Source organism: Solanum verrucosum, unplaced genomic scaffold, assembly GCF_900185275.1.
Source record: "Solanum verrucosum unplaced genomic scaffold, falcon-dt-bn FXZP01000277.1, whole genome shotgun sequence".
NCBI lineage: Eukaryota > Viridiplantae > Streptophyta > Magnoliopsida > Solanales > Solanaceae > Solanum > Solanum verrucosum.
In genome coordinates this window covers 1,009,126-1,036,519 of record NW_026019945.1, presented here as the reverse complement: position 1 = coordinate 1,036,519, position 27,394 = coordinate 1,009,126, and the positions used below count along the sequence as shown (strand labels likewise).

General features: G+C 33.1%; 3 protein-coding genes across 3 annotated transcripts; all 3 read left to right on the top strand.

The window, feature by feature from the left end:
• Window positions 1-3,089: 3,089 nt before the first annotated feature.
• Window positions 3,090-4,435, top strand: LOC125840111 (fasciclin-like arabinogalactan protein 1). The gene has a single exon (XM_049519089.1). The coding sequence runs from the start codon at window positions 3,090-3,092 to the stop codon at window positions 4,305-4,307; it is 1,218 nt and encodes a 405-aa protein (XP_049375046.1). The 3' UTR covers window positions 4,308-4,435.
• Window positions 4,436-10,966: 6,531 nt separating this feature from the next.
• On the top strand, window positions 10,967-22,290 carry LOC125808033 (NAD-dependent protein deacetylase SRT1). The gene is made up of 14 exons (XM_049487814.1): window positions 10,967-11,221; window positions 12,692-12,721; window positions 12,813-12,905; window positions 14,076-14,195; window positions 15,520-15,620; window positions 15,780-15,888; window positions 16,196-16,275; window positions 16,453-16,531; window positions 17,280-17,333; window positions 17,806-17,902; window positions 18,125-18,207; window positions 19,935-20,002; window positions 20,708-20,813; window positions 21,853-22,290. Exons 1-14 carry the CDS (start codon window positions 11,123-11,125, stop codon window positions 22,147-22,149), a joined length of 1,416 nt encoding a protein of 471 aa, XP_049343771.1. The 5' UTR covers window positions 10,967-11,122; the 3' UTR covers window positions 22,150-22,290.
• Window positions 22,291-25,303: 3,013 nt separating this feature from the next.
• On the top strand, window positions 25,304-27,394 carry LOC125807422 (uncharacterized). The gene is made up of 2 exons (XM_049487139.1): window positions 25,304-25,343; window positions 27,048-27,394. The coding sequence occupies exons 1-2, from the start codon at window positions 25,304-25,306 to the stop codon at window positions 27,392-27,394; spliced, it is 387 nt and encodes a 128-aa protein (XP_049343096.1).

Here is a 27,394-nt window from a genome sequence, read left to right as displayed (position 1 = left end):
TCATACCAAACACACCCTAAGTCACACTCCTGGACCATAGTGCCAACCCCAAATAAATATTATGATAAAAACCATCATAGATGTTTATCCAAGGGCTATAGAGTGAAGCCTAAACTCATCACTAGCGTGACAGAACCCATCAAACACATAAATTGCATGGTCCAATCATTTATTACTATACTTATAATGAAATTAACGTTTATAGTGTATATATATATCATCAAATCCATAGTAAAAAAATAAAAAATAATATTTTTATAATATAAGGTCCATGAATATATATGTGAATCAGACTTTGCCACAAAATTAATGGTGGAATCCAATGAGTTGTAGTAATTTAATACTAAATCACAATCTAAATAGCTGTGATAGCGTACAATATTCAACGCTAAAAAAGCTGAGAGTGTTGCCAGAGAATCCTACCCGTCAACGGAAAGTCTAATGAAGTCTCGTACAATATTTTCTAAAGTTTCAATATTCTATTGGTTAAAATTTTCTTTGGGAAAAAATGTTTTATAAACGAGATCGAAAATGATATTATTCAACAAATTTCACAAATAGTGTTCTACATTAATTGTGTTTTCTGCACTCCAATCGTATTCATTCTCTCTTAATATTTATCTAGATTATATACAAATACTTTTAGAATAATATCATTTACTTATTTACGCAACAAAAGAGAAATAAAAAATTCGTTTTTTTTAAAAAAAATATTTTCTTTACCGAATAACTTTTGTGGGCACGACCTGGCTTACGTAATTATGTATCACTGACAGTCATGCTTTATACACGTGGTGGCCTTTTATTTGAACTCCATCTTTTAAGCCTTAGTTTCCTCCTCTTTTTCTGCTAGTATTTCATTTTAGTTTTAAAGATTTTTGATTTAAGAAAATAAATTCTTAATCAATAAGTAACTTTCTCTGTGAAAATATATATATAAAAGAATATCATAACTGATATCTCACGTTTAATGTCTCATTAGTTTCTGTTAGAGATAACAAAATTAAACTCAACCCGCTCAATCTGTTTAAGCTTGGACTAGTTATTGATCTGCTCATTCATTAGCTCAATAATTACAATCCAACCCATGCTATATATGGCTATAATAAAGAAAAATAATAATTTTATTAGGTACTTAAATAATTTAAAAGAACAAAAAAATACTTAAGCTTAGTAAAAATTGAGTTGTGTTCAGTCTTGACCCGTTATATAACTCATTTCCTAACACGCTTTGACACAAGCAAATTTGAATTTGGTTAGGTCTTGACAAAATTGTTGTCTTAACCCATTACGCTCCACCCAAATTTGACCCAACCCGTCCAATTGTCATCCCTAATTTCTGCTACTTATCAAATATAAAAAAATAACTTTTTTAAAAGATCAATCAATTAAGTGCCTTCATACCAAACACACATAAAGAGAATAACATTATATTCATCCCATTTTTTGTATTTTAACTATTCAATCAATCAGTAGAGGAGAAAATCAGTAGATAACAAGGTCAAAGATTAGCATATTTAACGCAGTGACATACTCAATCAGACCACCGTCCATTTTTTTCTTCTAAATTATTTAATGAAATTAAGAGAATAGTCCTATAAGGATTGTATATTTTTAACATATGGTCAAGTATTTGCTAAATTACTTTATGTTAGTAACATTAGTTTTTCTATTTTACGTACACACATTGGGCATCGAAATATAATGCTTTAAAAGGTGACTATTTAAGCGATATAAATGGTAAGTATAGAGTACTAAAAGCTATCTTCAACTTTAAAATGTAAATTGTAAGGTATAGAGTATAAATTGTAAGTTTCTACTTTATCTTCTTTTTTCTTTTCGATATCTCTCAATATTTAAGAGAATAATATTTTCACATGTATTTTCTTTTTACATGTTAATCATGCTAGTGTACTCAAGAATCACGATGACCTTTTTTTTTTTTTTTACCTCAGGTAGAATAAAGGATAAAAAGAGAATTTCTAATTGGTGTGAAATTAGTGAAGTTTTGTTTCGTTAAGTCAACGAAGTTACTAAACAATCTTAAGAATAAAGTAGGAAAAATTCTTCAAGTAGGAATGGTATAACAATAACAAATATTCGGTGAAATTCTACAAGTAAGATATGAAAAGAGGATAAAAACGTTGTTTCCGATAAATTATCATTGACTCAAATAAAACATAACAACAAGAAGAAAATAAAAATACAGAATACTAAATAACACCAATAAATAATACGATAATTGAACCAAAAATTAGACATTTCATCTCTTTTAATATCAACAAATAAAAGGTAAGGTAGAGTAACATAAACCAAAGACACTTAACTTTTTAAAGAAGTAGAAAAAAAAATGTATAGCATTAGCAATGGTCCAACACTTCAATATTAGCTTTCACGTAACCTCTTTTCTTTAATTTCAAGTAATGAGAGTATTTGATTCTAGAGCTCCTTTACAGAAAATCAAATTCTGGTTTATGTTAGTTGCAACAAAACTTTTAAAGATGGGCTATCACTAGTCTACAATATGTAACTAGTATTATTTTTAATAAGTGAAATTATAAATTATTAGTACTTTATTTTACACATAATGATCACCTTCACGGAATCCCCACATGCATATTTGTTTGTTTGCGAAGAAAAGGGTGTAACCGAATCCGGATAATATTAACCTTTTAGAGAAACAAAAAAGAATTCGGATAATATGGTAATGCATTTCCATTTTAGTTTCTTCTGTATACTATTACTCTCACTAAATGTGGAAGAGAACCTCTATTTTCTTTTTCGCATCTTGACTAATTTCACAAAATATCTTTCAGCTCTCGCCAGTAATAAATATAAGGAGTTAGAATGAAATATTTAACTCCAATGGAAAGATATATGAAGAGTACTTTTTTCTCGTTATTTTATAGCTCTGTTGCCCATAATATCAGGATATGTGAAAGCATGTTATATGTGTAAAAATACATTATTACTATAAGGTTCGTACCTGGTCAATAAATTTGCAGTCACTTGAGATCTCACTTGCCCCAATAACAACTCCCACACTCCCACACACAGTCACAGGAATTCCTCTCTCTAACAACACCGACATGCAGCTTCCGTCGTCGGCCACTGTGGCTGCGGTGGTTCTCTCCGTAGTCTTCCTTATTTGTGCCACTGAAGCTCACAACATTACCCACATTCTAGCCAGCCATACACAGTTCTCTACTTTCAACCATTACTTAACAACTACACACCTCGCCGCTGAAATTAACCGCCGGCAAACCATTACTGTGTGTGTTGTAGATAATGCCGGAATGTCAGATCTACTCTCCAAGCACCTATCTATCTACACTATAAAAAACGTTCTCTCTTTTCACGTGCTTCTCGATTACTTCGACGCGAAAAAGCTTCACCAGATTACTAACGGCACCGCACTTGCAGCCACAATGTTCCAAGCCACCGGCTCTGCTACCGGATCTTCTGGATTCGTAAACATTACTGATCTAAAAGGAGGTAAAGTCGGGTTCAGTCCGGCTGATTACAACGGCCCTCCTCCCGCCAAATTTGTTAAATCTATCGAGGAGATTCCTTACAACATCTCCGTTATTCAAATAAGTACGATTCTGCCCTCAGACGAAGCTGAAGCTCCGACTCCAGGACCAAGCCAAATGAATCTCACTTCTCTAATGTCAGCTAAAGGCTGCAAAGTTTTCGCCGAGACTCTTTTAGCTTCTCCGGCTGAAAAGACATTTGAGGACAATGTTGATGGTGGATTAACAATATTTTGTCCCGGAGATGATGCAATGAAGAAATTTTTGCCTAAATTTAAGAATTTAACAGCGGAAGGGAAACAATCACTGCTCGAGTATCATGGAATTCCTATATACCAATCGATTTCGAATTTGAAATCTAATAACGGAGACATGAACACGTTAGCTACTGACGGAGCTAAGAAGTACGCTGTAGTCATTCAAAATGACGGTGAAGATGTTACTATAAAGACGAAAATTATGACGGCGAAAATCACGGCGACTTTGGTTGATAAACTGCCATTAGCGATTTACTCGCTTGATAAGGTGTTATTACCCAAGGAATTGTTCAAGGCTGCTCATACTCCGGCGCCGGAGTCCCTTGCTGAATCTCCTAAGCATTCCAAGTCACCACCAGCACCTGCATCGCCGGCTGATTCTCCAGCGGATTCCCCGGCTGATGGTCCCAACGGTGATGCTGATGATTTGACAGATAGCGGTGCTGTTAAGTACAACGCCGGAGCATCATTTGCCGCCGTTTTCAGTTTATGGTTTGCCTTCAATTTGTTGATGTAAGTTTTTAATTGTATTTTCTTAGGGGTTTGAAAAAGAAAGTTGGTTCTGTTAGTGTTTATTTTATTTTTTCTTTGTTAATTTGGTCATCAAATTAAAGTTAGTAACTGCTTTATTAGTCTATTTCTATACTTCCCAGTTCCCGTCAGGCTTTGTGGTTTGCCTTTGTTTCTTTTTTTAAGTTTTTAGATTTACTTCTTCTTCTTTGATTCTCTTTCTTAAGTTGATTTAGAATTTTGATTAATGTAATATGAATCATCCTTGACGAGTGAACCATTAATTATTATATTTCCATGGCCATCTTAATTATACTCCCTCCCTCCCTAATTTAAGTATTTTACTTTTCCGTCTTAACAAGTACTCTCTCCGTTCCATTTTATGTGGCAATATTTGACCGGGCACGGAGTCTAAGAAATAAATTAAGACTTTGAAATGTTTACCAAATTGCCCTTTAAAAAGTATTCACCTTTTTCTCTCCTCATAAATGTATTGGAGTATTATTTTAAGATTAAGTGGAATCAACAAAGGTAAAAAAAGAATTGTACCTTTAAATACTTACCATATAAGGAAATGTGACATTTTTTTTGGGACTGACCAAAAAGGAAATGGTGCCACATAAAATGGGACGGAGGAAGTATATGTTTCTTATGTTTGATAAGTTTTTCGATTTTAACATTCTACTTAACAAGTTTAAGATGTCAAAACTTAAAATACTACATACAAATTTAATTTAAAATTACAAAAGTAAAAAATCTTCATTTATATCTTAAACTTTTGTATCCAGTCATAAAATCCCACTGTTATTAATGTACAATTTGATTGACAAGCATTAAATAATACTCCTATTTGAATTAAGTTATGCAAGAATTAAACTAGTATTTAAAGATAAATATGTCCATTCAAAGTAAGTAATTCATGCATAACAATCTGTTTGGTGTTATTGTGTTAACCCTTGCATAAGTTCTCCATGTATCATTATTATTGACATAAATAAACATTTTTGGACCGTTATAACATATTATTTATTTTCTTTCTTTAAATTGGTTATCGTGCTTAAACAATTGCTAATAAACTAATCAATTGCTTCACAGCTACATTAACAGATCGATGAATTCTAAAATCATTTTTGGGATTGGGGTTCGCGAGAATTAACCAAAAGAAATGAATATATATATAACATGTCTTTGTACTTTTTAATTGACTCACTGACGGGTAAATCTAGGGGGCGGGAGGTGTTCACCTGAACCTCTCATCAAAATATTATACGGTATACATATGACTTAGATTTTATATCGTTATGTACTTATATATACAAATTCTGAATCTGTTGAACAAGACGCAAAAGGTTAACTCAGCGGTTCAAGACATTAAAAAGCACCTCAACATTCACGTATTTTTATTTTTATTTTTTGAACAGTTCAAATGCTAATTCTAGATCAACCATTGTTTATGGTCAATGATTTCCAGGTTTCAAACTCAAATTTTGTGATTCCTTCTAGAATTGGTCATTGAAATTAGAGCACTGAGTCACTTGTCCAGAGTATTCTGGGCCTTCAGTGTTTGACTACGGATTTAGCAGTTGGTTAGGCAACCTTGCAAATCTTGTGAGGCATTCTACAACTTTTCACAAAGTTCACAAGCCCCACTAACTGGAAGTTGCTGTACTACTACTAACTAAATTGATCTTTTCTTGACAATGACTCCTATTTTTGTAAAACACTTCTTAACAAAGGCGACTTCACAGTTAGAGAGACTCGAACTCGAAAACTCTGGTTAAGAATGAATGAGTACTTGTCACTTCTTAACAACCCTTGTACTTAACTCATCTTCGAGTAAATAACACAGCTTCATCTAAAACGCAAAATTCTAAATATCTTTATTAATGACACCATTTAAAATCACAAATTTCAATTTTTTGTTGTTTTTTCTTAAAACTTTAAACTACGCAGAGGCGTATCTAGAGGGGGTGCCATGGGTTCACGTGAACCCATGCTCCCCTTCTAGATCATATATAGTAGTGTTATATTTTTTTAAAAATATTTAAATATAGATGTGTGAACTCATATTCAAAGTATCATATAATAATGAGATGATGATGGGGTGCACTTCTCTAAGTGATGATAGAAATTTAAATCTTATATCTATCTTTTCTCTTTGAGTAATACTTTTCCAAGTGGTTATTAGTTACACTTTTGTCGTTTCAACTAATTTTTCTTTTGTTTTTTTCCTTTATTCTTTCAAAATTTTCAAGTGTGTTACATTGAGAATTCCTAAAAAAATTAACATTGTAAATTTTTTATATAATTAAATCAAATGTGTATATGAAAATTTAAAACTAGTAGTATTATATATTTTGGACCTATAATTTTAAAACTTTAATGGTTCATATTACGAACTAATCAAATTTATATTTAAGATACATTTTTTCGTAATCGTGCACCCATCTAGCCGAAATCCTGGATACGCCTCTGAAACTACTCTCACATAAATTTAAAGTGTGCATGTTGCAAAAGTAGATTGCACTGAAGACCAGGCTGCAGCCACATTTGGAATGGCCTCCCACCCCTTTATTACAGTAATATACCCCACTGTTCAAAGTTTCATATACATTTACTCTTCAACCTGTTCCCTTTAATATACATGTTTACATAGCAGTGGAATAATTGACTTTTGGTTTCCCCAATTTTGGTCCTCCAAAATATCATGAATCATTACAGATTCACCGGCTCATCTTTACTCAAGCGTTTGTTCATCTATGAGGAACAAATCAACCGTTTGGTTCATAAAGACTTTGATCGGCAATCTAAGAACTTACCTATATACTGAGTATTTACACCAAACCAAACAATGGATACATGACATGAGTCTTTCTTTTTGTTTTTCGTATTCAGTGCAGTCAATACAATTATAATATTCCAAATAAGTATTATTGTTCAGTGAGTTTCTAATCAGGTAAGAAGTTAAATGATCAGAGAATAAGGCAAGAATCAAGCAAATTAGAAGAAGTTATGCTTTCTGCATTTCATTGGACATACTTCATATGATATGGGCTATGGCATATGAGCCTTGAAAAACACATACAATTATTTGTATACAATTAATCTATGAAACTACTATATTAAGCATCAATAGTCAAATTAGATTAAAATAATTATGGAAAACTTATGCAAGCTACTTATAATCTACTTCTTAAGTATTAGAATTAAATAGACCTGAATGAAGTGGTATAGATAAAAATGAAACATACCGTCAATTCTGGCAAATTTGACACATCCTCCACTTTGTTTCTTCATAGATGAATTGCAGAGGTTTCTTGGACCAGACCATCCTCATTGAAATAGAGGTAAGTCATAGGATCACGAGTTCATAACTTTAATGGTCACTCAACTATCAATTGTTTTCACAGAAAGTCACTCAACTTTCATTTTCAACTCAAAAGTCACTCAACCTATTTAATTATTTTTTAATTAAAATTTAGTGACATGAAATTTTAATTATTAACCAAAATTTTAAGAGCCAAATACATATCTATTAAACCAGTTAATGACCCGTCCCATTTAACCCGACCCGCTAAAAGTATAATATTGAACATTTTATTTTACCATTAATTCTCTAAATCATTCTCCCTTGTCTCCCACATTCTTTCCCTCTACTACTTCTTCTCTTTTCTTTCCAAACAATCAAAAGCTAAAAGTGGTTCTTGATCCTTTGTCCCAAGTAAACCTCATCAGTCCTAAGTAAATCCTTTGTCCATTCAGGGGTATCCCTTTATATTATTTCAAGCTCAATTATACAAATGTACCTGCGAATTATACAAATCTGCAAATTATGCAAACGAGACAGTTTAAATTATAGCTACAATCCGTAAATATGCAAACTATAGCTATGGAGCATAATTAAATTTATTATAGTGACTATTTGCGAAAATTTCCTTTTTTAGTATTGTTGTTACATCCGAATTCGTGAGATATTGATGGGCCACACAATCAAGTCCGGTTATTTGGGCCTTCAGGGGAAGTGCACGGCTAGTTTACACAAATGTCTATATTTATGGTATCATTTAAAGTTTGTTCTTATTTTAAATGTTTGTACGAATATAGAGCTTCAAGGGAAGTGTATATTACACATATAACCAATTTCAAGACTCTTATTTAGAATATAACCAAAATTCATGAAACAAATTGCAAATGTTGTCACTTTAAAATCAATTCTATATGCGTGAAACTTTAGACATGCATCTGAAGTTGGACTTGTGAGTCTTAAGCTTTAAGGCTCCCGTATCTAATATTTATAGCTTAAATAGTTAAGCAGTATGTATTATTTTAATTATCATGTTATCTTTTTTTTTGGGTCAAAATTTATTATGTTATCTGATTTGTGTAGACATAGTATTTCTTTTCAATTGGAAATCTTCCTCAAAAACAAGACCTTATCTATAATAATAATAAAAAAAAGGGTAAACGCACCACCAATAGATGTGGTGTAGTGAGTGGAGTTGCTTCTCTCTTAATCAAAAGTTTCAAATTTGAGTTTTGGATTGCGCTTCCCCGCCTATACGGCCTACACGACGTGAATCTCGATTATTCAAACTCTAATGTAATGTAGATATTTGTAGATTCTCAAGTGACCGACGAAATCAATTCTTTTGAAGATTTTTTTTACTTATCTTTTGTTCGTTATGTGAATACAATATATTATTTTGAAACCATTTGTATATAATCTAGATAAATATTATAAAAGATAAAGGTGGAAGTGAGACTAGGAGTGTGGGGTGGTGCAAATGGGAGACTACAAGGATGGAATTAAGACGAGGCTTGTTGAAGGGCGAGAAGCTAAGAACACTAGAAAAATAGAAAACTTAACTTGTTGGGTTATGAAGGATGATTAGGGCGTCATGCGGAAGTTTACAATTTGCAAATTATATAGTTGATAAATCAGATAACAAAAACTTAACTAAAAATCAAAATATTATTATATCAAAACTAATATAAAGAAAAACATTGAAACTTTAGAGAGAATAAATCTCCCCATAAACAAGACTCTTAAACGACTACACTGTGAATGCAATTGTTATTGTGTTAGAAGAAACAAACCTATATTTATAGAGTCCTAAAACCTCTCCTACTAGAAAAGAACTAGCTACTCCAAAACCTTTTCCTAAAAGGAAAGAATAAACCAAATATGAAAGAATATTATATTTTCCTTTCAGGAAAAGTAAAAACATTTATGGTAATGTTTTGTCTTTTCTTTAAGAAAAAATAAATCTTAAATTATGGTAAGAAAATCAGGGCAAAACCCTAACATAACTTTCACTTGGAAATTCATTTCCTATTTTTAATAACTTTTTTTAAGGCAAGGTGAGTCCTTGAATGGTAAGAAAGAAAAGAAACATAATTTAGTAGAGAAATTGGAACTTTTCACTTGGATATGTAGCCTAAATCACTTTGATTCCTAAAAAGAGTGCAAACCACTATGAAGAATGATGGAATTCATAAAACCATTCCATCTTTTAATAGATATATATCGAATTCAAATATTAAAATGGTTTACATATAACAAATTTTATATATTATTGAGTTTAAATTAATTGAGCTCTAGTAAAATACCAATCGATCAATTTGCAAGCAAAATGAATAGACAAAAATCAAATTGACTCAATGAGAATTGAATAAAGTCAATGTTCTACTCAAACCTCAACTTCAAGTCATTGAAATAAGGACACAAAAGCAAAGCTCTCAATAATACAAGGTCTCCTACAAAGTGGGAACCCCCCACCCCCAAAAAAAAGAATTAAAACTTAAAATTCAAATAAAATTTCATTTTATCTTAATTTTATTTGAATTCCAGCTGTATAAATTGAAAGGTAGAAAAAAAGAGTCTTTGGTTCAATTAGAACATGAACCTAAGAAGGTAAAAAGTTCCATTTCTGGTATATTTGGGGTCTCATTTGAAATAAATAGAAAAGGTATTTGGGCCCTCATGACAGTGTACTAAATACTTTTTGGGCCCCTCTGAAAGATACAGAATGAGATTACAAGGCCATGGAGTTTCTTGCTTTTTATTTGGAGTTGAATTTCGAAAAATATGTTTAGTAATATATATTTTTGAATTTTCAATATTCAATATTCAATTTTATTTAAAATTACTCATTAAATTTAAAAAATGACTTCAACTTTTATTCATTATCAAACACAATTTTAATTTTCAAATAAGAATATTTTCACACCAAAATGCCCCTTAATGAAAACAAGTTGAAATGAAATAACCACCAAATAATATGATGCAGTGGATAAATCTACTTCTCCGTTAATCAAAGGTCGGATTTGAGCCTCAATATAGAAAAATCTTTAATAGGGAGTATTTTCACTCCGAATGGATCCTACACAACACAAATATGGATTTATCGTGCTCCAATGCAGATGAGCCCTACATGACACAAACACAAATTCATCGTGCTCTAATGCAGATGGGCCCTACATGACGCAAACATGAATGTATCGTGCTCCAATATGGATGGGCCCTACATGATACAAACACAAATGTATTGTGCTCCAATACGAATGGGCCTTACACTATATAAATATGGATTTATCGTGCTTCAATTCGGATATCGGATAAAAAAATTGGAATAAAAGAGAAAAAAGGGGAACAAGGGGGGCAAAAAAAAGGTAAATACTTTGCCATCTTTACTACACAGCAATACTGACTTTGTAGAGTATTCCGCTGCTTCTAATTCTTCAGTGATCAATCAATCTTTTTTTTTTCACAGAGAAAATAAAGAAGAAGCAGATTGTTCCTGAAGAACAAAGGAAAAAAAAATGTCTCTGGGTTATGCTGAAAAGCTCTCTTTTATAGAAGATGTGGGCAATGTTGGGATGACTGAGTATTTTGACCCACCTCTCCTTTTGCAAGACAAAGTGAGATTTTTTCTCCTTTTTTTGGCACTTTTTTCTGCAACCCTTTACTCCTTTTGTGTTAATTGTTGTGTTGTTTAACTTGTTTGATCATTTTATGTGGCTGCAAATACCCATAAAACTTGTTTAGGTTTTTGTGCTTGATTAAGGATGGAAATTTAGGAACTGGGGGGTGATTTTGATTGCTTGGTAGTTTGCATTTAGGATTTTTCATGAGATCCAGAATTAAATCCCACATTGTTGAGCGTGATAGGACCCTGATAATCTCAATTTCATTAATCTAATTAGGGATTGTTAAATCTTAAGGGCAGCGGCAAAGTTAAGATTTTTACTAAAAGGGGTTCGAAAGATAAAAAAGTAAATATACGGAGAAGTCAAAGGAGGTTCAATGTCTACTATATATACATAAAAATAATTTTAATCATGTATAAACGGGTTAGTTTTCCGCCAAAGGGGTTCGGATGAACCTCCTTGACTCTACCTGGGTCTGCGCCTGCTTAGGGGTGTAAAACATGAAGCATTGGGAGTTTTCTAGTTATTTTGTTCAAAAGCTTTTTGATAGTATCATGCATTGTGTTGGTCATGAGATACATGTTATACATTGGATGATAAGTTCCTAAGGTCCTTAGTCTTCTCGATTCATTAGATAATACACAATTTTCCATAAAAAATAGTATAAGTGCAAGCACTTGACGGTCCTGCACAGTGTCTTTGTCTACGCCACCAAATTTAGAACTTTCATGTATCTTAGGGCTTCAATACTTTATGAAATGAGGAATCCTTCTATTAGCAATATTATTGCAGCTTGTTGAATATCCATGCGAGTTATGCATTTAAGCTTTGATCATCGTTCCTTTTGCTATTGCATGTCTTCTATGTTAAGGGCTTAAGGTAGCATTAGTTAATCATTGATAAAAAAAAGAAAGGATAAGTAGTAGGAAATCAGTACGAGTACTTAGATAGCACTCAAAAAACTAATGGTTGTTCATTTGGAATGGTATTTGGAATTTCGAAGTTCCAACTGCTGTAGAAAATATGGTTTCCAACTTTTCATTATCTATGGTCTAGGCAACAAAAATGAACTTAATTTTTCTGGCAGGTATATAACAATTGTTTCAAATAGCATTCTGTGTCATCTTCACAATCTCCCATTGTCCCGTACTGTTGTTTTGTCTTTGTTGAAATTCTAGGACCCAAATACATTCTCTTGTTGTCCTCACGTTAAAGTGAAATCTGATTGTTAATAATAAAAGGAGATAATTTTAAGTAGATTTTGATTGCTGAATATTTAGATTCTTGCTGTAATTTCTATCCATTCTGCTGTTTAAGATTTTCTGGAAAATCAGTACTTTCTGGTGCTGGAGGATCTTCCTTTTCTTTCAGCTGCTTGTCAAAGATCAGTTAAAAGGGGAAGAATCACTTTATTTTTCTGTGTTCTTACTAATGCTGATTTTTTAAACATAAACTTTGCAGATTGAGAGACTTGCCGTGATGATACAAAAGGTGACTCCTTAAAACAGTCTTTGTCTTAGCTATGCCATGTATAGCTTTTCTCTTTAGAAGTAACCCATTCTAACTCTTGTTTCTTCTACAGAGTAAGCATTTAGTGGTGTTTACAGGAGCAGGAATATCCACTTCTTGTGGTATACCTGATTTTCGTGGCCCCAAGGGTATTTGGACTCTTCAGGTAGTGTTGTAGTTATATCAGTGAATTGCAAGCCCCTCTTTCTGAAAGCACATTGCTTGACATGTTTCTACTGTTGATACCCATGTTAAAATGTTAAGATTTGAGAATTGAATGCTGCCCTTTCGACCTAATTCTAGCTAATTTGGTCAGTCATTATCTCCAATCCTTCTTTCTACCTGCAAGGTGTTGATCATCTAAAGGTGGTGCAGAGTTTTCTTTTGTGTATTTGATCTGGGAAAGTTATATAAATAAGTGGAGGAGCACCTTGCACAATAAAGTTGTTTGGTAGGTCTATCACTTTGCTTGGTAATAATGACACGAATTAAGGAAGGTGGCCTTAAAGGAATGATCTATCTTACGATGGGGGGAGCTGCTTTCTCCTGTGCGAGTATGTTAAATCTACTGACATGCATGATACCTACCACAATTGTCTTTTTATGTGTTTTTGTTTGTGTATAGTGTCTAGTTCTCTTATTTCATTTTTAATATTGTATTGACTACTAATCTCTTTACTAAGTAGGAAGAAGCTATTAAATACACTATAGTTCATATGTGCATATGGATTGCACAAGCAATTGTATTCTTTTCTATGTTGCTCTGGCCCTCCAAAAATGATGTTGTACCCGTGTCAAATCCTTCAAAATGCATAGCTTTTAGAGGATTCAACACACAACTAGTTGTATATTTGAAGAGTTCGAGTAACATAGATTTTTTGATAACTGTGGTGTCCGGGATAGTTTGTGAGCATCTCGACTATTCCACCATGTGTTTGCTATCTCTACCACCACATGTATTGGTTAAATCTTCTCACCAAAGGCTTAGGTGGATGGGAATAAACCACTAGTGTTCTTTTGTCTTTGGCGGGATTTGAATCCTGGTTTCCAAGGTTTTCACCTACTTCATTGATTGCTAGGTACACCCTTAAGTGCACAAGCATTTGTATTATTATCTTTCATTGAGATATGAACAGATAACTTCTATTATTCCTTAGGGCATTTGATAGACAGCATTGCAGTAATGCTGTCAGGATCAAGCAATGGTTATGACATGAATGTCTGTATATAGTGTTGGAGCATTTTCCACGGATTAAAATAATATAACAATTCTTTACCGCTAAAGAATTATGGGCCATATTCTATCTTCTTATCCCTTTTATTTAACTGATTGTAGAGAGAAGGGAAAGCGCTACCAGAAGCATCATTGCCTTTTCATCATGCAACGCCAAGCATGACACACATGGCCCTAGTTGAATTAGAGAAGGCGGGTTTTCTAAAGTTTCTTATAAGCCAGGTGTGGAATTATTGGTTTCTTACTATAGGGGTGTGTTTAACGTTTGCATGGTTATTAATTATATCACTTCAGCTTTGTGTTTGTAGCTAGTGCTGCTTTCTAAATGAAGTCGCAATTTCAATCCCCAATCGCACTCCTGTTTTTCATTTCTTCTGATTAGTCATTAAGTTGTCCATTTCCATTCCCAGGAAAAGTCTCTGTTCTGCCCCTTCCAATTTCCTATGTAGTTCCTCTCTGTTAAACGAGGAAAGAGCTGCTCTATGCCACTCTTCTTGCTTGGGGTCTATGCCTGAGGCCACATCTATCTTTGACATGCTAATCGATAGCTAGGGCTGTCAATTGAACACACCCATTAATCTTTGACTTAGATTGCCTTGGAAGAATGTTATAGGATAGATGTATGAAATAATAAACACAACCCTTAGAATAGTTTTGATATTGTTACTAGTGATTTGCATAATTAAAAGCATTTTGAAATTTGAGCTTACTTTGCTAATCAACGAATCATGGTCTACCGATATATTAAAGTTGGATGATGGTGAGATTGAAGATTTAATCATTCAGTTTGATATAGCTCTTTTGACCTATTCTCATGGCACTATTTGACTGTATATATGGTCGACTCTCCTTTTTGCCAATTTTTTTTACTCCTCCGTAGGAACTCTCATCCTTTAGCTCCCTTGGGGACTTGAACCCACAACCTTTAGAGTTGGAGGTGAGGGGTTCTTACTAACCGAGCAACTCCCTCTCGTCCCTTTTTGCCAACTTCAACTAATTCATAGTGACATAATCATTAACCAGCAATTGAATGAACGCCTACACGGTTATCATTCCACCCAAAAGATTGGTAATGTAGAGGATTCATATTGCCAACCTTAACTAGATTGGGATTGAGGTGAAGTTGATAAATTGATGTTGTCATTTATGTTTTGCTCTGTTCTGAGTGTATTTACTGTTGACCTAACAGAAGCAACATAACAAAGACAACACTTCTGATTCCAATTTAATATTGTGTTTGGGTATACTTTATGGTAGTGGTGTGGATGATTTACATTACTCAATCCATTTCCTTCCATCCGAAACTTTTCCCATTTCCCCCTCAGCCAGACAAAATTAGTTCAATCAATGAGAGACAGAGGGAGTATCTATGTGCTTAAAATATGACCTTTCACTTGATCAAGAGACGTTTATTCTACTTAAATACAAAGCCTCAGATTCCATTTACTCTATGTAGTTTCAACTGTCTATTTCCAAAAAGGTTCACATTTATATCTCTTGGTGGATGATATTAAAATTTAACATGGTTTTTATTTGAAAATGGTAGAACATTGACGGCCTTCATCTTCGCTCTGGAATTCCAAGGGAGAAGCTTTCTGAATTACATGGGGATTCTTTTATGGAACGATGCCCTTCTTGTGGAATTGAGTAAGATTCCATCTTTTTATGCAGCATGCTATCCTCTGTTACTATGCATGTTCCCACATTCATGTATATTCACTCAATTTTTGTTTTATTGTATGTAGTTTTCTGGTAACATTATGGTGATTGCTTATAAAGTCTATATTTGTGAATTGACCCATGAAGGTATATGAGGGATTTTGAAATAGAAACTATTGGGTTGAAGGAAACTGCACGGCGTTGTTCCAAGGTGGGCTGTGGTGCAAGACTTAAAGACACAGTTCTTGACTGGGAGGTAACCATAAACAGCTTTTTGTTTAATAACAAAGTCCTAGGATGAAGGATCTGGGCTTCTCTTTATAGTTGTACAGTTACATTCCATGGCCCTTTAGTAGTGACAGTGAAAGATATAGACAGAAGTTTGACAGGTTGTACACTCATGAGCATCCAATGATTAAGACAAAAAGTTGTAATAGTTTCAATTTTTTTTTTGTTATCTGCTATTTCGGCCAACGCGCCAAAGGTTTTTTATGGCTAAAATATGATTCCACGTATGACTCTGTTGTTGACCTCATCCATTCCCCTCCTGTTTTTCTCCTCAGGATGCTCTACCTCCAAAGGAGATGAATCCAGCTGAGAGACACTGCAAAATGGCTGATGTTGTGTTATGTCTAGGGACAAGGTAAAGCTAACTAACTATTTGACTACCTCCGTAATCTGGAATTCTGATGCATGATACTAAAATAATGAGTTCTTACAGTGTTTGTTGACTCTAAACTGTTATACCATTTACTTCCGTCATTCTTCACCCTTAATCATGTCATGTCATTAGATAACATGACTTGTTCTACTCTTGCAGTTTGCAGATCACCCCTGCCTGTAATTTGCCTCTAAAATCACTCAAAGGCGGTGGAAAGATTGTAATAGTTAATCTTCAGGTATATTATTCCTTGGGCTAAATGTAACATCAGCAAACACATTTCCCATATTTCCATTGACCCTAGTTGTGATGATAAGAAAATGCATCAGAGCCTCATAATCTCCTCCCCCCTCCCCCAACCAAAATTTTGCTTTGTCATTTAAGATTTTACTGTTTACAACTATTTTTAGTGTGTAAATGGTTTTCATTTCACCTCTTGTTCAGGAAACTTCTTTATGAAGGTGTCTAAGGTTTAATTTTCACAATTCAAGATGTACTGCCATGTTTTAATCAAAAACAACAAATATTACTTTCTATTCTCAAATAAATGCAATTATTTCTCAATCACTAAATCATTTAGGCAAAGCTATCATTTTCCTTACAATGCACATATGGGACTCCTAGCTGATTAGTCTGCTGTACTTTGCCATGATAAATGATTCAGGCCCTGCTTATCAGAGCCAAAAAATAAAAGGAGATAAAGGCTTTTAGGCTCTGTAGATGCTTAATTTTGAATTTTCTACTAGGTCAAATATAAGAGGATCTCCGAGGGAATTAGAAAGTAAAGCTTTAATTATCCCGAGGATGAAAATTTCACAAGTTTCATATCAAAATATTAAAGATAGGTGAATATTTCTTGCTCATATATTGCGACCTTGGCAGTGACTGTACTTGAAAATATTCTCTACCGATCTATGAAAAATATGTTGGATTAGTAGGAGTTCATCTGTTACTTAGCTCTTATACCCCCGTCCATTATTTTGCAGAAAACTCCCAAGGATAAGAAAGCAAGCCTACTGATTCATGGTCTTGTAGACAAGGTAACATATTTTTGTTGTTGTACCTCTATGCTACTGAAAGTTGTTATCATAGTTCATAGATTCTGAATAGTAAACATTACACTATTGCTTGGTGAGGTTTCTCATGTGGAATTGCTAATTGGAATATTCAACCTTCATCTGACGACTTGGACTTAGTAGGTGCTAACAACTCTTTAGTTCAAAGTCAACGTTTATTCGTTAACCATGTGCTTTAGGGGCATCACAAGTCCCCCCTTCCTTCCCTCCCCCCTCTCCCTCAACCTCAAATGTCCTTGAAGTGACTTACAAATGGTTTTGTTTAGGCATGCCAAATGGCTCCCATTTGATTACATGCAAATTTAGCTATCAGACCTATATGCAATGCAAATTCACATGTTCATATATTCTTTTCTTATGGTACTTGATCTGAAAAAAGACTTGTACTTTTGATTGATCCTGTTTCCAGAATGTTTACCAATATAGTTATGAACAGGTAATCACAGGAGTCATGGAATTCCTCAGTCTGCGAATCCCACCTTTTATTAGAATTGATCTTCTCCAGACCATTTTTACTCAAGCCTCAAGTCTTGGTAACTAATCTGAATCTGTGCCTATCTTCTTTTCATTTAATTGTCCATTTGGTATTTTGAAGTCCTCGAGATCAAAATACATTTTCACTTGTACTTTTATTTTGCAAGCAATCTCAGTGTGTGTGAATGTGCACAAAGCAAGTTACAATTGATCTGGTCCTCTTTTGAGTGGGTCATTCATTAAATATGTCTTTTGATCTATCCAATTTACTTGTTTTGCAGATGAAAAATATGTAAATTGGAGCCTTACAGTGGCAAGCGTCCATGGAAATAGAGCACCATTGCCTTTTATCAAATCTGTAGAGGTGAGTTAATGTTTATAGCTATGTCTGCAGATTCTGCTGATTATGTTGAATACACATGTATGTTCTTATAGAATATAAGAACTGTGGAGGCTCAGTGTCTTCCTCTCCTCTCACAGCCACCCCCAACCCCCACGCACACTTACATTATTGCGCCTCTTAATCAAGAAGTGAAGGAAAAATTTTGTGGCATGCCTTGCCTCGTCCTCCCTTCTTTTTCTGCTAGGAATCACGGTTATTAAATAGAAAAAAATTAGCATGGAATCAATAGCTAGCGGCGGGTGCATCAATTGCATAATCAGTGGCAGTGTCAGCATTCTCCACTGATAAACCATGACCTTTATGAGTTTTTCCTTTGATATTTTTGATTAGTTATGTAGACCTGATTGAAATAAAATGATCTATCACTTTAGGACTTGGGGAAATGGCTCTGTACCCTTGCAGCAAATCAGAACATTATGACCTTCCTTTTGGAGCCTCTTCCTAAAGGAACACTGAATTCGTTGGTTAGATCTTGCCTCTTTTGAGGACCTATGTGTCACGGACTTAGAGTCTTACTAAAGCTCCGTGCGGCACTTGACAACTTACTCACCAATCTTTCACGATCTTGTAAGCTCAAGTAAGCCCTTTGAAACTAAGATCGCTAAGAGAATGAAAAGGAAGACTTAGAGAATTTTAGAAGAAGGCTTATATTGCTTATAAGAAAGCTTTACAAGTTGTTGGATGCTTGTTCTCAAGCTTGGATGGTGCCTTGCAAATGAGGGGCACCTCTATTTATACTATCTCCTAGGGACTAAAATGTAATTAATATTTACTTTACAAGTCCCTAAACTATTTACACTTTGGTCCCTCCCCAGAATCTTCTACTAATTCTAGGAAATTCTAAAGCTTTCCAAGAAAATATCTAGTCCCTCTTCTAGAATTCTCTACACATTCTAGAGAATTCTAAGGCTTTCTTGGAAACTATCTAGGACCTTCCATTGCCTTCTAAGTTATTCTAGAGAATTCTAGGGAATTCTCTAGCCTTCTTGAATAATCTAAAGGGTTCTAGAGTCTTCCGGAAACCTCTCCACAACTCTAGACCCTTCTGCCCCTATTCGGACACAAAATTTCACTTTGATGTGGCGGGACGTGACATATGGCTCTGTTCACCTATCCTGTGTATCTCTTGTTTGAGGTATGCAGATCCAAGGCTTTCGGAATCTGTTGTGGTACCATATGAGCTAAGAGATGACAATGATAACAACAACAACATACCCCGTATGACAATGATAAATGGGCTCTAAAAATGTGAGCAGGGATGTGGCAAGTAAAAGGGAGTGTGAATTGTCCTACTGTAAAAGTGTTGATGCTACTTCAACTTACCTCAGTTTTTTCTGTCGATTGAGTGAAGCAATTACTTTTTGTGGTGACTGTGAGTAGCTTAAACCTTTTTTACCTTTTCTTTTTGGGATGAAGTAATATGTTATCATTAAGAAGGCATCAAGAAGATGCATAAGGAACAAAAAATACAAAGAAGTTGACTGTGAGATCTTGTTGCTACAAAAAAACTATGCTAATGGAAGATGTTTGTTACGATGCTTGTTACTTGTCTCATCTGCAAAACAGTGAATTATCTTGTATTTCTTTTCCTTCAGTAAATTATTGTCATCAGTACTAGTCCTTAGCCTTCATAAACTTTCTGGATCTATTATGGTAACAGCTTTGCTGCTTTTGAAATTGAACTGTAGGTTTCTTTTTCAGAAAGTCAAAACATGAAAGCGGCTGTCCTGGATAAACAACCTCTTTATCTGAAAAGGTAGTTTTATAATTTGAAGCTTGCTATGTTGAATGTGAAATATAATCTTGTTGCGTCTTTGTAATACATTTTCCTCTGACATAGTTGCTCCCGTATGTTCAAAATATTTTGCTCTTGTATTAGTAATTCATGATTTTTCATCAAAATATCACGTAGAAAAGGATGTTTAGATTATCCGACAATCTTGATCAGACATTTTCCAGGTTATGGATATATTTGAAAAGAAAGATGTTTTTGTTGTCAACGAAGAACTGTAGCATCCAAAAAATAATTTTAACAATCATTTATTTTTTCCTCTCTTGTTTGCATATCATTACCCTAATCATAATCTAACCTACTTAAATGGAAAAATAAAGAAATATAAATTGGACACAATAAAATGAGAAAAGGACAATGAGAGGTAATATCATTTCAACAGTTTCCATTTTCTATCCCAAAAAGGAAAATAAAAGAAGACTATAGTTGATATAAAAAGTCAGTTTGCTAAACTCAAAGTCATTGATGAGGAAAAAATCTGGAAAAAAGTAGCTAAGTAAAGGTGGAATCTTACCCATTGATTTTCTTAATCAAAATTTTGAATTTATCTCAGCTGTATATGCTAGTTTTCCCTATTAGTTATTGGTGAGGGTTTTTTTCATATGTTCACTATAGTTATAAGCTCTCTCAAACTTGAGACATTCTTATTCAACTCCTATTCCTTGTCAGGCGGACAGTTAAGAGTACAAATCCTTTTAACATTATGATGAAATTGAACTTCAGTGATGGTTGCAAGTGTTCATCGGCTGAAATCACGATTCCTATTGATTTTAAGGTGAGAGGACGATTTTTTTTCATCTGAATAATCACTAATTTGGTTAATCTCTGGCCACATTGTTCTAATACTTAATTCAGATAAATGCATAGAAAATTACACTGTTATGGCTTCTATATTCACTTTTTATTGATAGAAGACACCTAGCCAATTCCTGATTTCCATGCTAGCATCCATTGTCCTTGTGGAAACTGAAAGATGATAAATTGATAAGTACCATGCTTGTTATAACTTCTAAATATTGAGTGTAGATCTTCTGCAGAGTTTCAATGTTCTAGACATTGTTTTATGTCCCACTGTCATTTTCCTTAGGCTTGGGCCTTGCCATCAGTTTTTCTACTATAATTGGTATACCTCTTGGTAAATTTGCTGAGAGGCTAGAACTATTTCAGCACTATTTGGTAAAAATATTTCCTAGGCTGGTTTTTTCATGCCAGCATATTCCTTTGTGTGGCATAGATTATATTACTGCCATGCTACCAAGAATAAGATGGTCCATTGTGTTTAAAGGCATTCTTCACTTGTGAGGTCCTTTGCTGGGTGATATTCTTCTCTTAGCCGGTGGCTGTTTGATCACCTATAAAGAGGCGAGACTCAATTATACTTGGCAATGCTCATTGATGGAGCCAAATGATTGATTAACATGCAAGACGTTGTATTGGTGCAGTTAGAAAAGAAGAGACCCACACTTTGGTGGGACTTGACCCGGAAGGCTTCTGAGTCAACAATTTACCCATAGCCCACATCATCCCCCTACGTTGTGGGCATCACAAGAACAATCAAGCATATCATTCACGATAAGAGGACCCTGCAACTGATATCTGTCAGATAATTTGTCTTTTAGCTTATCATTATGTTGTGTGACTGATCTCTGCATGCTTTGAGAACTCTTTTCTCAAGTTGAGGGTCTTATTGGAAACAGCCTCTGTGAGGTCTGCGTACAGCCTACCCTCCCTAGACCTATTGTGGGATCACATTGGGTATGTTGTTGTACTGATTGTTCCGAGGGGTGATTATAACGTTTGATTCTATCGTGCAGATTTCAGCAGATGTGTTCAAAGATGATAAAGACTCCATCTTACAGAATCTAAGAGAAAGCGCCCTCACGGATCCTAGCTGTGGACAGACATCAGTTATTGAGAAAAAGGTCATTATGGTTCCTAAAAGTGAAGTCATAGTACATGCCATTGTAACAAACATCGTCAAGTTTGACAGAAGCAATGGGGATCTAAGTAATGGGTCATTCAAAAGGAAATATGAATGTCTTAATGGCATTATTCCATCACGAAAACGATCAAACGGTAGAAAACCCAGAGCCATAATTAATGTAAGGTGATCTTCAGGGCTATACAGAAACTATTGTAAATATTAATGTAGCCAGCACTCTGGGGGAAAAAATGTTAATATGTGGAGACTGGGTGAATTTTGATAGTTAATACACTCAGTCTGGTTGTTGATTAGAAAAACTGAAATTTCTTAGCCCCTTTTTTTTGTTTAAGTCTAAAGTTTTAAAGCTCTCATTTCTTTCTTAATCTATTCTTGAAACTATATACATGGTATATTATTATCGATCTAAAATTTGATATCTGTAATTGTTTTATCCATTTTATGACTATGTTATAATTGCAAGTGACAATATACTCTGAGTTTAGATACCCTCTGTGTGTGTGTGTCTGGGGGGATGGGGTGTCCTTTCAATCCCACAAAAGGTACGACTAAGTTTGTACGAGAAAGGTGAGTGTACATCCTTTATCATATGGAATTATATTGATTTTTTTCTTTTTTTTTTATGACAAGCCGCCATACTTCTAGTGTTCATAGGGTAAACCACTTTTAGTGTAATAGCTTGTAAATCCACATAGAAAAGGTAAATCGTTGGATAATTCCCGTGCATGAGCTTGACCGAAAAACCATGTTGTAATTTAACTCAAGAAAGCTTTATGTAAAAAAACAAAGTTGATTTGCTTGTTTGTAACTTATCCTCCTAAATGAAATTAGCATCTGAATTTGGTGTATATAATTTAGTGATTATAATGACTGCAAATTTGGTTGCACATTTACATTAAGATTAATCTACATCCGGCCTCATAAGATATATTATCAAATTCGTGTTATTTCGTATGGTTCACGTGATCGATATTTTTATCTCGCATTTTTAAGTTTGACCGTAGAATAGGGGTGTGCAAAAATTGAACCGACCAATAAATTGAATCGAAAAAAATGTTATTGGTTTATTGTTATTGGGTTATTAGGTTAATGAATTTTTAATGATTTTATAAAAAAAATTATCGGATTATCGGTTCAGTATTGGTTTTTAATATTGGGTTATTGGGTAAACCAATAACCCATTAAGCCTATAGTAATTTACTAATTAATAAATAAGTAATATATAAGTAATTTATCCTAAATATTAAATATTAATTTCAATTTCTTACTAGTTATGTCTTTGTCATTTAGCCTTCAATTCATACTTCACTGTGACTTTGAGTTTACCACTTCACATTATACAAACCGTCAAAACCTAAAGTAAGAACATTATTCCTCTTAATTTCTCTTCGTGTTACACATGCATAGCTCTTTCATGCTTGTTATTATTGTTTCTATTTTATGAGCATTTGTAAAGTTACATTATTGTTTTGTCGCGTCAAATTTATTAGAGAAGTCATATATTTGTTTATAACCATTTTCTTATTGGTTAAACCGAAAACCGATAAAAAATATCTTATTTGTTTGGTTATTGGTTTAGTGTATTTAAAAATTGAAAACCGATAAACTGAACCGATAATACATAAAACCGAACCGAACCACGAACATATAAACTAAATAATAATTTTAACTTATATTGTCGAGAATTTTATACGTTAAGTTAAAATAGTACGAAAATAATACAAACTGTTCAATCACAATATGTATACGATGTTAAATCAAATCTAGAAAATGAACATTTTTAGATGCTTATTCAATAATAACTTTTTTACTCCAAAAATAGTAGCATCACATACTAATCAATAAGTATATATTACTAGTATAATAATTGCTTTCTTAAAAAGCATGACCAATAAACACAAATTTCAAAAGCAAATACAAAAGCTATAGTAATAATGGTTTCATAATCAATACAAGTGTTTTACTTTATTAAATACACAAGTGTGTATCTTAATTAAATGGAGTCATATTACATGATCGAGTAATAATGTAATTTTTAACTCACGAAATTTATATAGTAAGAAAAACAATGTTGCACGATTACTTGTTTGTAGCTTATTTTTATTTTGACTAGGGTTTTTTGAAAATAACCTTTTCACTCCATAATTATTGAGAATTTTTTTATATACACCCTATTTTTTCTCAGAATTTTACTTTTAAAACTTTACTAAATATGTTGTTTATCTAAGGGTGATAAAAAAATCAAAATAAAGAAAGCTAAGTCACTTATTTTGTCAGTACAAATTCTCGTAGAGTTAAGTTGACCAAACTTGATGTATGCATCAAAAGTTATGGTGAAATAAATAAGATTGAGTAATGAGCGTTCACAATTTTATATATATATATATATATATATATATATATATATATATATAGGGTTTGTTTTCTATGGACGGATTTTTTTTTTGTAAAATATTTTTCAATTTCTCATGTTCGGTTGGACATAATTTGGAAAATATTTTCTTTAGGAAATCCTTAAAATAAGGAAATGACTTTCTTAGTAGAATTTGGGACGTTGATTGAATCTTCCCCACCTTCTAACACACTATACCCCCACTCTCGTAGCCTCTATTCCCACCACTCCACACTCCTACCCTTCACCTTAGCTTTTATATTATTTGTCTAAATTAAATATTCTTAGGATAATATTTTTTTCTTACGTATTAAACACAAAAAATAGATAAGAACATATCAATTATTTTTCTAGAAACATTTTTCATGAAAAACGTATTTTTTAATACCGAATTACAAAGCTTAGTATAATTTTCTATATACACTACGAATAATGTTCAATAGATTACCCTTCACACTAATAGGATTCTTCTATTTAACAAGAGATCTTGAATGAAAAAAAATCTTGATGGAAAAACATTTTATGCTTTAAAATTTTGTATACAATACAATCAATCGAGACATCGAACTGAATAAAAAATTAAACAAACAAACAAAAAAGGTTTCAAAGATAAGAGTTAATTCTTTGACTATGTAGAAAGTTAAAAGCAAATTAAGGGAAAATGTAATTATGACTTTTGGAAGAAATTTTTTATTGCATAGGTGTCACTGTTGAAAAAAATAAATGCAAAACGTAACGTACAAATTAAAAAACAAGAAAAACAAAAAAGAAATGAAAGTAAGGTGACCTCCTAATTAATAAAATTTGTTTTTATCATTTGTGGAAAAAAGAAGTGCTTATAAAAGTTTTTCCTAATATAAACTTAAGTGAACTATAATGTGAACTCCAACACTAAACTCCAAATAAAATACCCTAACTAAGCTAAAAAAAAATGTCAGGAAGGAACACCATGAATCAAGCTTCAAGTTCAGGTACTTTTAATCACTTTAATTTTTTAACATGAATTTATGTTCTAAGCAATTGAATATCTCGTGTATGATTAGATCGATCAGACTAGATCTAGAGTACATAAAGAAAAATCACGATTTCATCTTTTTTTTTCCTTTTTTTAGGCTTAAATCACTTGAATTAATTTTTTACCTTTTTTTTATCATGAATTTATGTTCTATGAAATTGAATGTCTTATGTGCGATTAGCTAAATCATGAGTAAATAAAAATAAAAAATGACTATGATTTTTATTGTTGTTTTTTCTTTTGAGGCATAAACCACTTATTTTTTATCCCTTTTTTTCTCTATCAAAATTTTATGCTTTAAGAAATTGAATGTCTCATGTGTCATGATTAGCTAGATTAATGAGTAAATAAAAATAAAAAATGACTATGATTTTCATTGTTGTTGTTTTTCTTCTTTTCTTCGGGGCTTAAACCACTTAATTAATGCTATCACTTTTTTCTATCATGGATTTATGTTTTAAGAAATTGAATGTATCGTGTAAGATTAGGTAGATCGATTAGACTAGATCATGAGTAAATAAAAAAATTACTATGATTTTCATTGTTAGTTTTCTTCTTCTCTTCTTTGAGGCTTAAACCATTTAATTTTTTCACCTTTTTCTACCATAATAAATGTATGTTCTAAGAAATCAAATGTCTTGTGTGTGATTAGCCAAATCAATGAGATTAAATCACGAATTTAAAAAAATGACTATGATATTTGTTGTTGTTTTTCTTCTTACCACTTAGTTTTTTTACCTTTCTTTTCAATCATAAATTTATGTTCTAAGAAATTGAATGACTCGTGTGTGATAAACTAGTTCATGAGTAAATAAAAATTAAAAATGACTAAGATTTTCATTGTTGTTGTTTTTTCTTCTGTTCTTTGAGGCTTAAACCATTGAATTCCCTCAAAACCCCACCCTCACACTTTTTTTCTCTATCATGAATTTATGTTCTAAGAAATTGACGTGTGTGATTAGCTAGTTCATGAGTAAATAAAAATAAAAAATGACTATGATTTTCATTGTTTTTTTTCCTTCTATTCTTTGAGGCTTAAACCACTTAATTCCTCAACCCCCCCCCCCCCCAAACCCCCACCCCACCCCCCCACACTTTTTTTCTCTATCATGAATTTATGTTCTAAGAAATTGAATGTCTCGTGTGTGAGTAGCTAGTTCATGAGTAAATAAAAATAAAAATAAAATATAACTATGATTTTCTTTGTTGTTATTTTTTCTTCTGTTTTTTGAGGCTTAAACCACTTAATTCATCCACACACTCAACCCCCCACACTTTTTTCTCTATCATGAATGTATGTTCTAAGAAATTGATTGTCTCGTGTGTGATTAGCTAGTTCATGAGTAAATAAAAATAAAAAATGACTATAATTTTCATTGTTGTTTTTCTTCTTCTTCTTTGAGGCTTAAATCACTTAATTACTCCCCATCCCACCCCACCCACACACACTTTTTTCTCTACCATGAATTTATGTTAAAAAATTAAATGCTTCGAGTGTAATCTAGCTAGATCGATCAGACTAGATCATGAGTAAATAAATATAAGAAAATAGTCTTCTTCTTGTTGTTATTTTGCCTAAATTAGGTATTAACCACTTAATTTTCTTGTTTTTTGAGGCTAATATTTTTTTTTTGTTGTTGATAATTTTGCATGATCAAAGGCAAGAAAAAGAGTAAGAGCAGGAACAAGAACAAGAGAGGCAAAGTAGTGGGATATGAGAGGTACATATACAAGGTTATGAAAGAAGTGAATCCAAAGCTGGAAATATCATCAAAATCAATGGTTATATTGAACAATTTCATGCAAGACATGGCTGAGAAAATCGTAGAAACATCAAAATCATTGTTGAAGTACGCGGGACGAGCAACGTTAACGTCTATGGACATGCATAGAGCAGTGAAAATGGAGTTACCAGGACAACTAGCTAAACATGCCATGTCTGAGGGAGCTAAAGCTGTTGTTCGTTTTGCTACTCATGAACAAGCTGATAAGTCCAAAATGAACTAG

What these genes read in the sequence shown, in the direction of transcription:
- LOC125808033 (XM_049487814.1), top strand. Translation starts at nt 11,123, where the DNA reads ATGTCTCTGGGTTATGCTGAAAAGCTCTCTTTTATAGAAGATGTGGGC. An exon ending in TAAAGTTTCTTATAAGCCAG is followed by an intron (nt 14,196 to 15,519) that starts GTGTGGAATTAT and finishes TGAAAATGGTAG; the next exon opens with AACATTGACGGCCTTCATCT. An exon ending in CGATTCCTATTGATTTTAAG is followed by an intron (nt 20,814 to 21,852) that starts GTGAGAGGACGA and finishes TCTATCGTGCAG; the next exon opens with ATTTCAGCAGATGTGTTCAA.
- LOC125807422 (XM_049487139.1), top strand. Translation starts at nt 25,304, where the DNA reads ATGTCAGGAAGGAACACCATGAATCAAGCTTCAAGTTCAG. An exon ending in GAATCAAGCTTCAAGTTCAG is followed by an intron (nt 25,344 to 27,047) that starts GTACTTTTAATC and finishes GCATGATCAAAG; the next exon opens with GCAAGAAAAAGAGTAAGAGC.
- LOC125840111 (XM_049519089.1), top strand. Translation starts at nt 3,090, where the DNA reads ATGCAGCTTCCGTCGTCGGCCACTGTGGCTGCGGTGGTTCTCTCCGTA.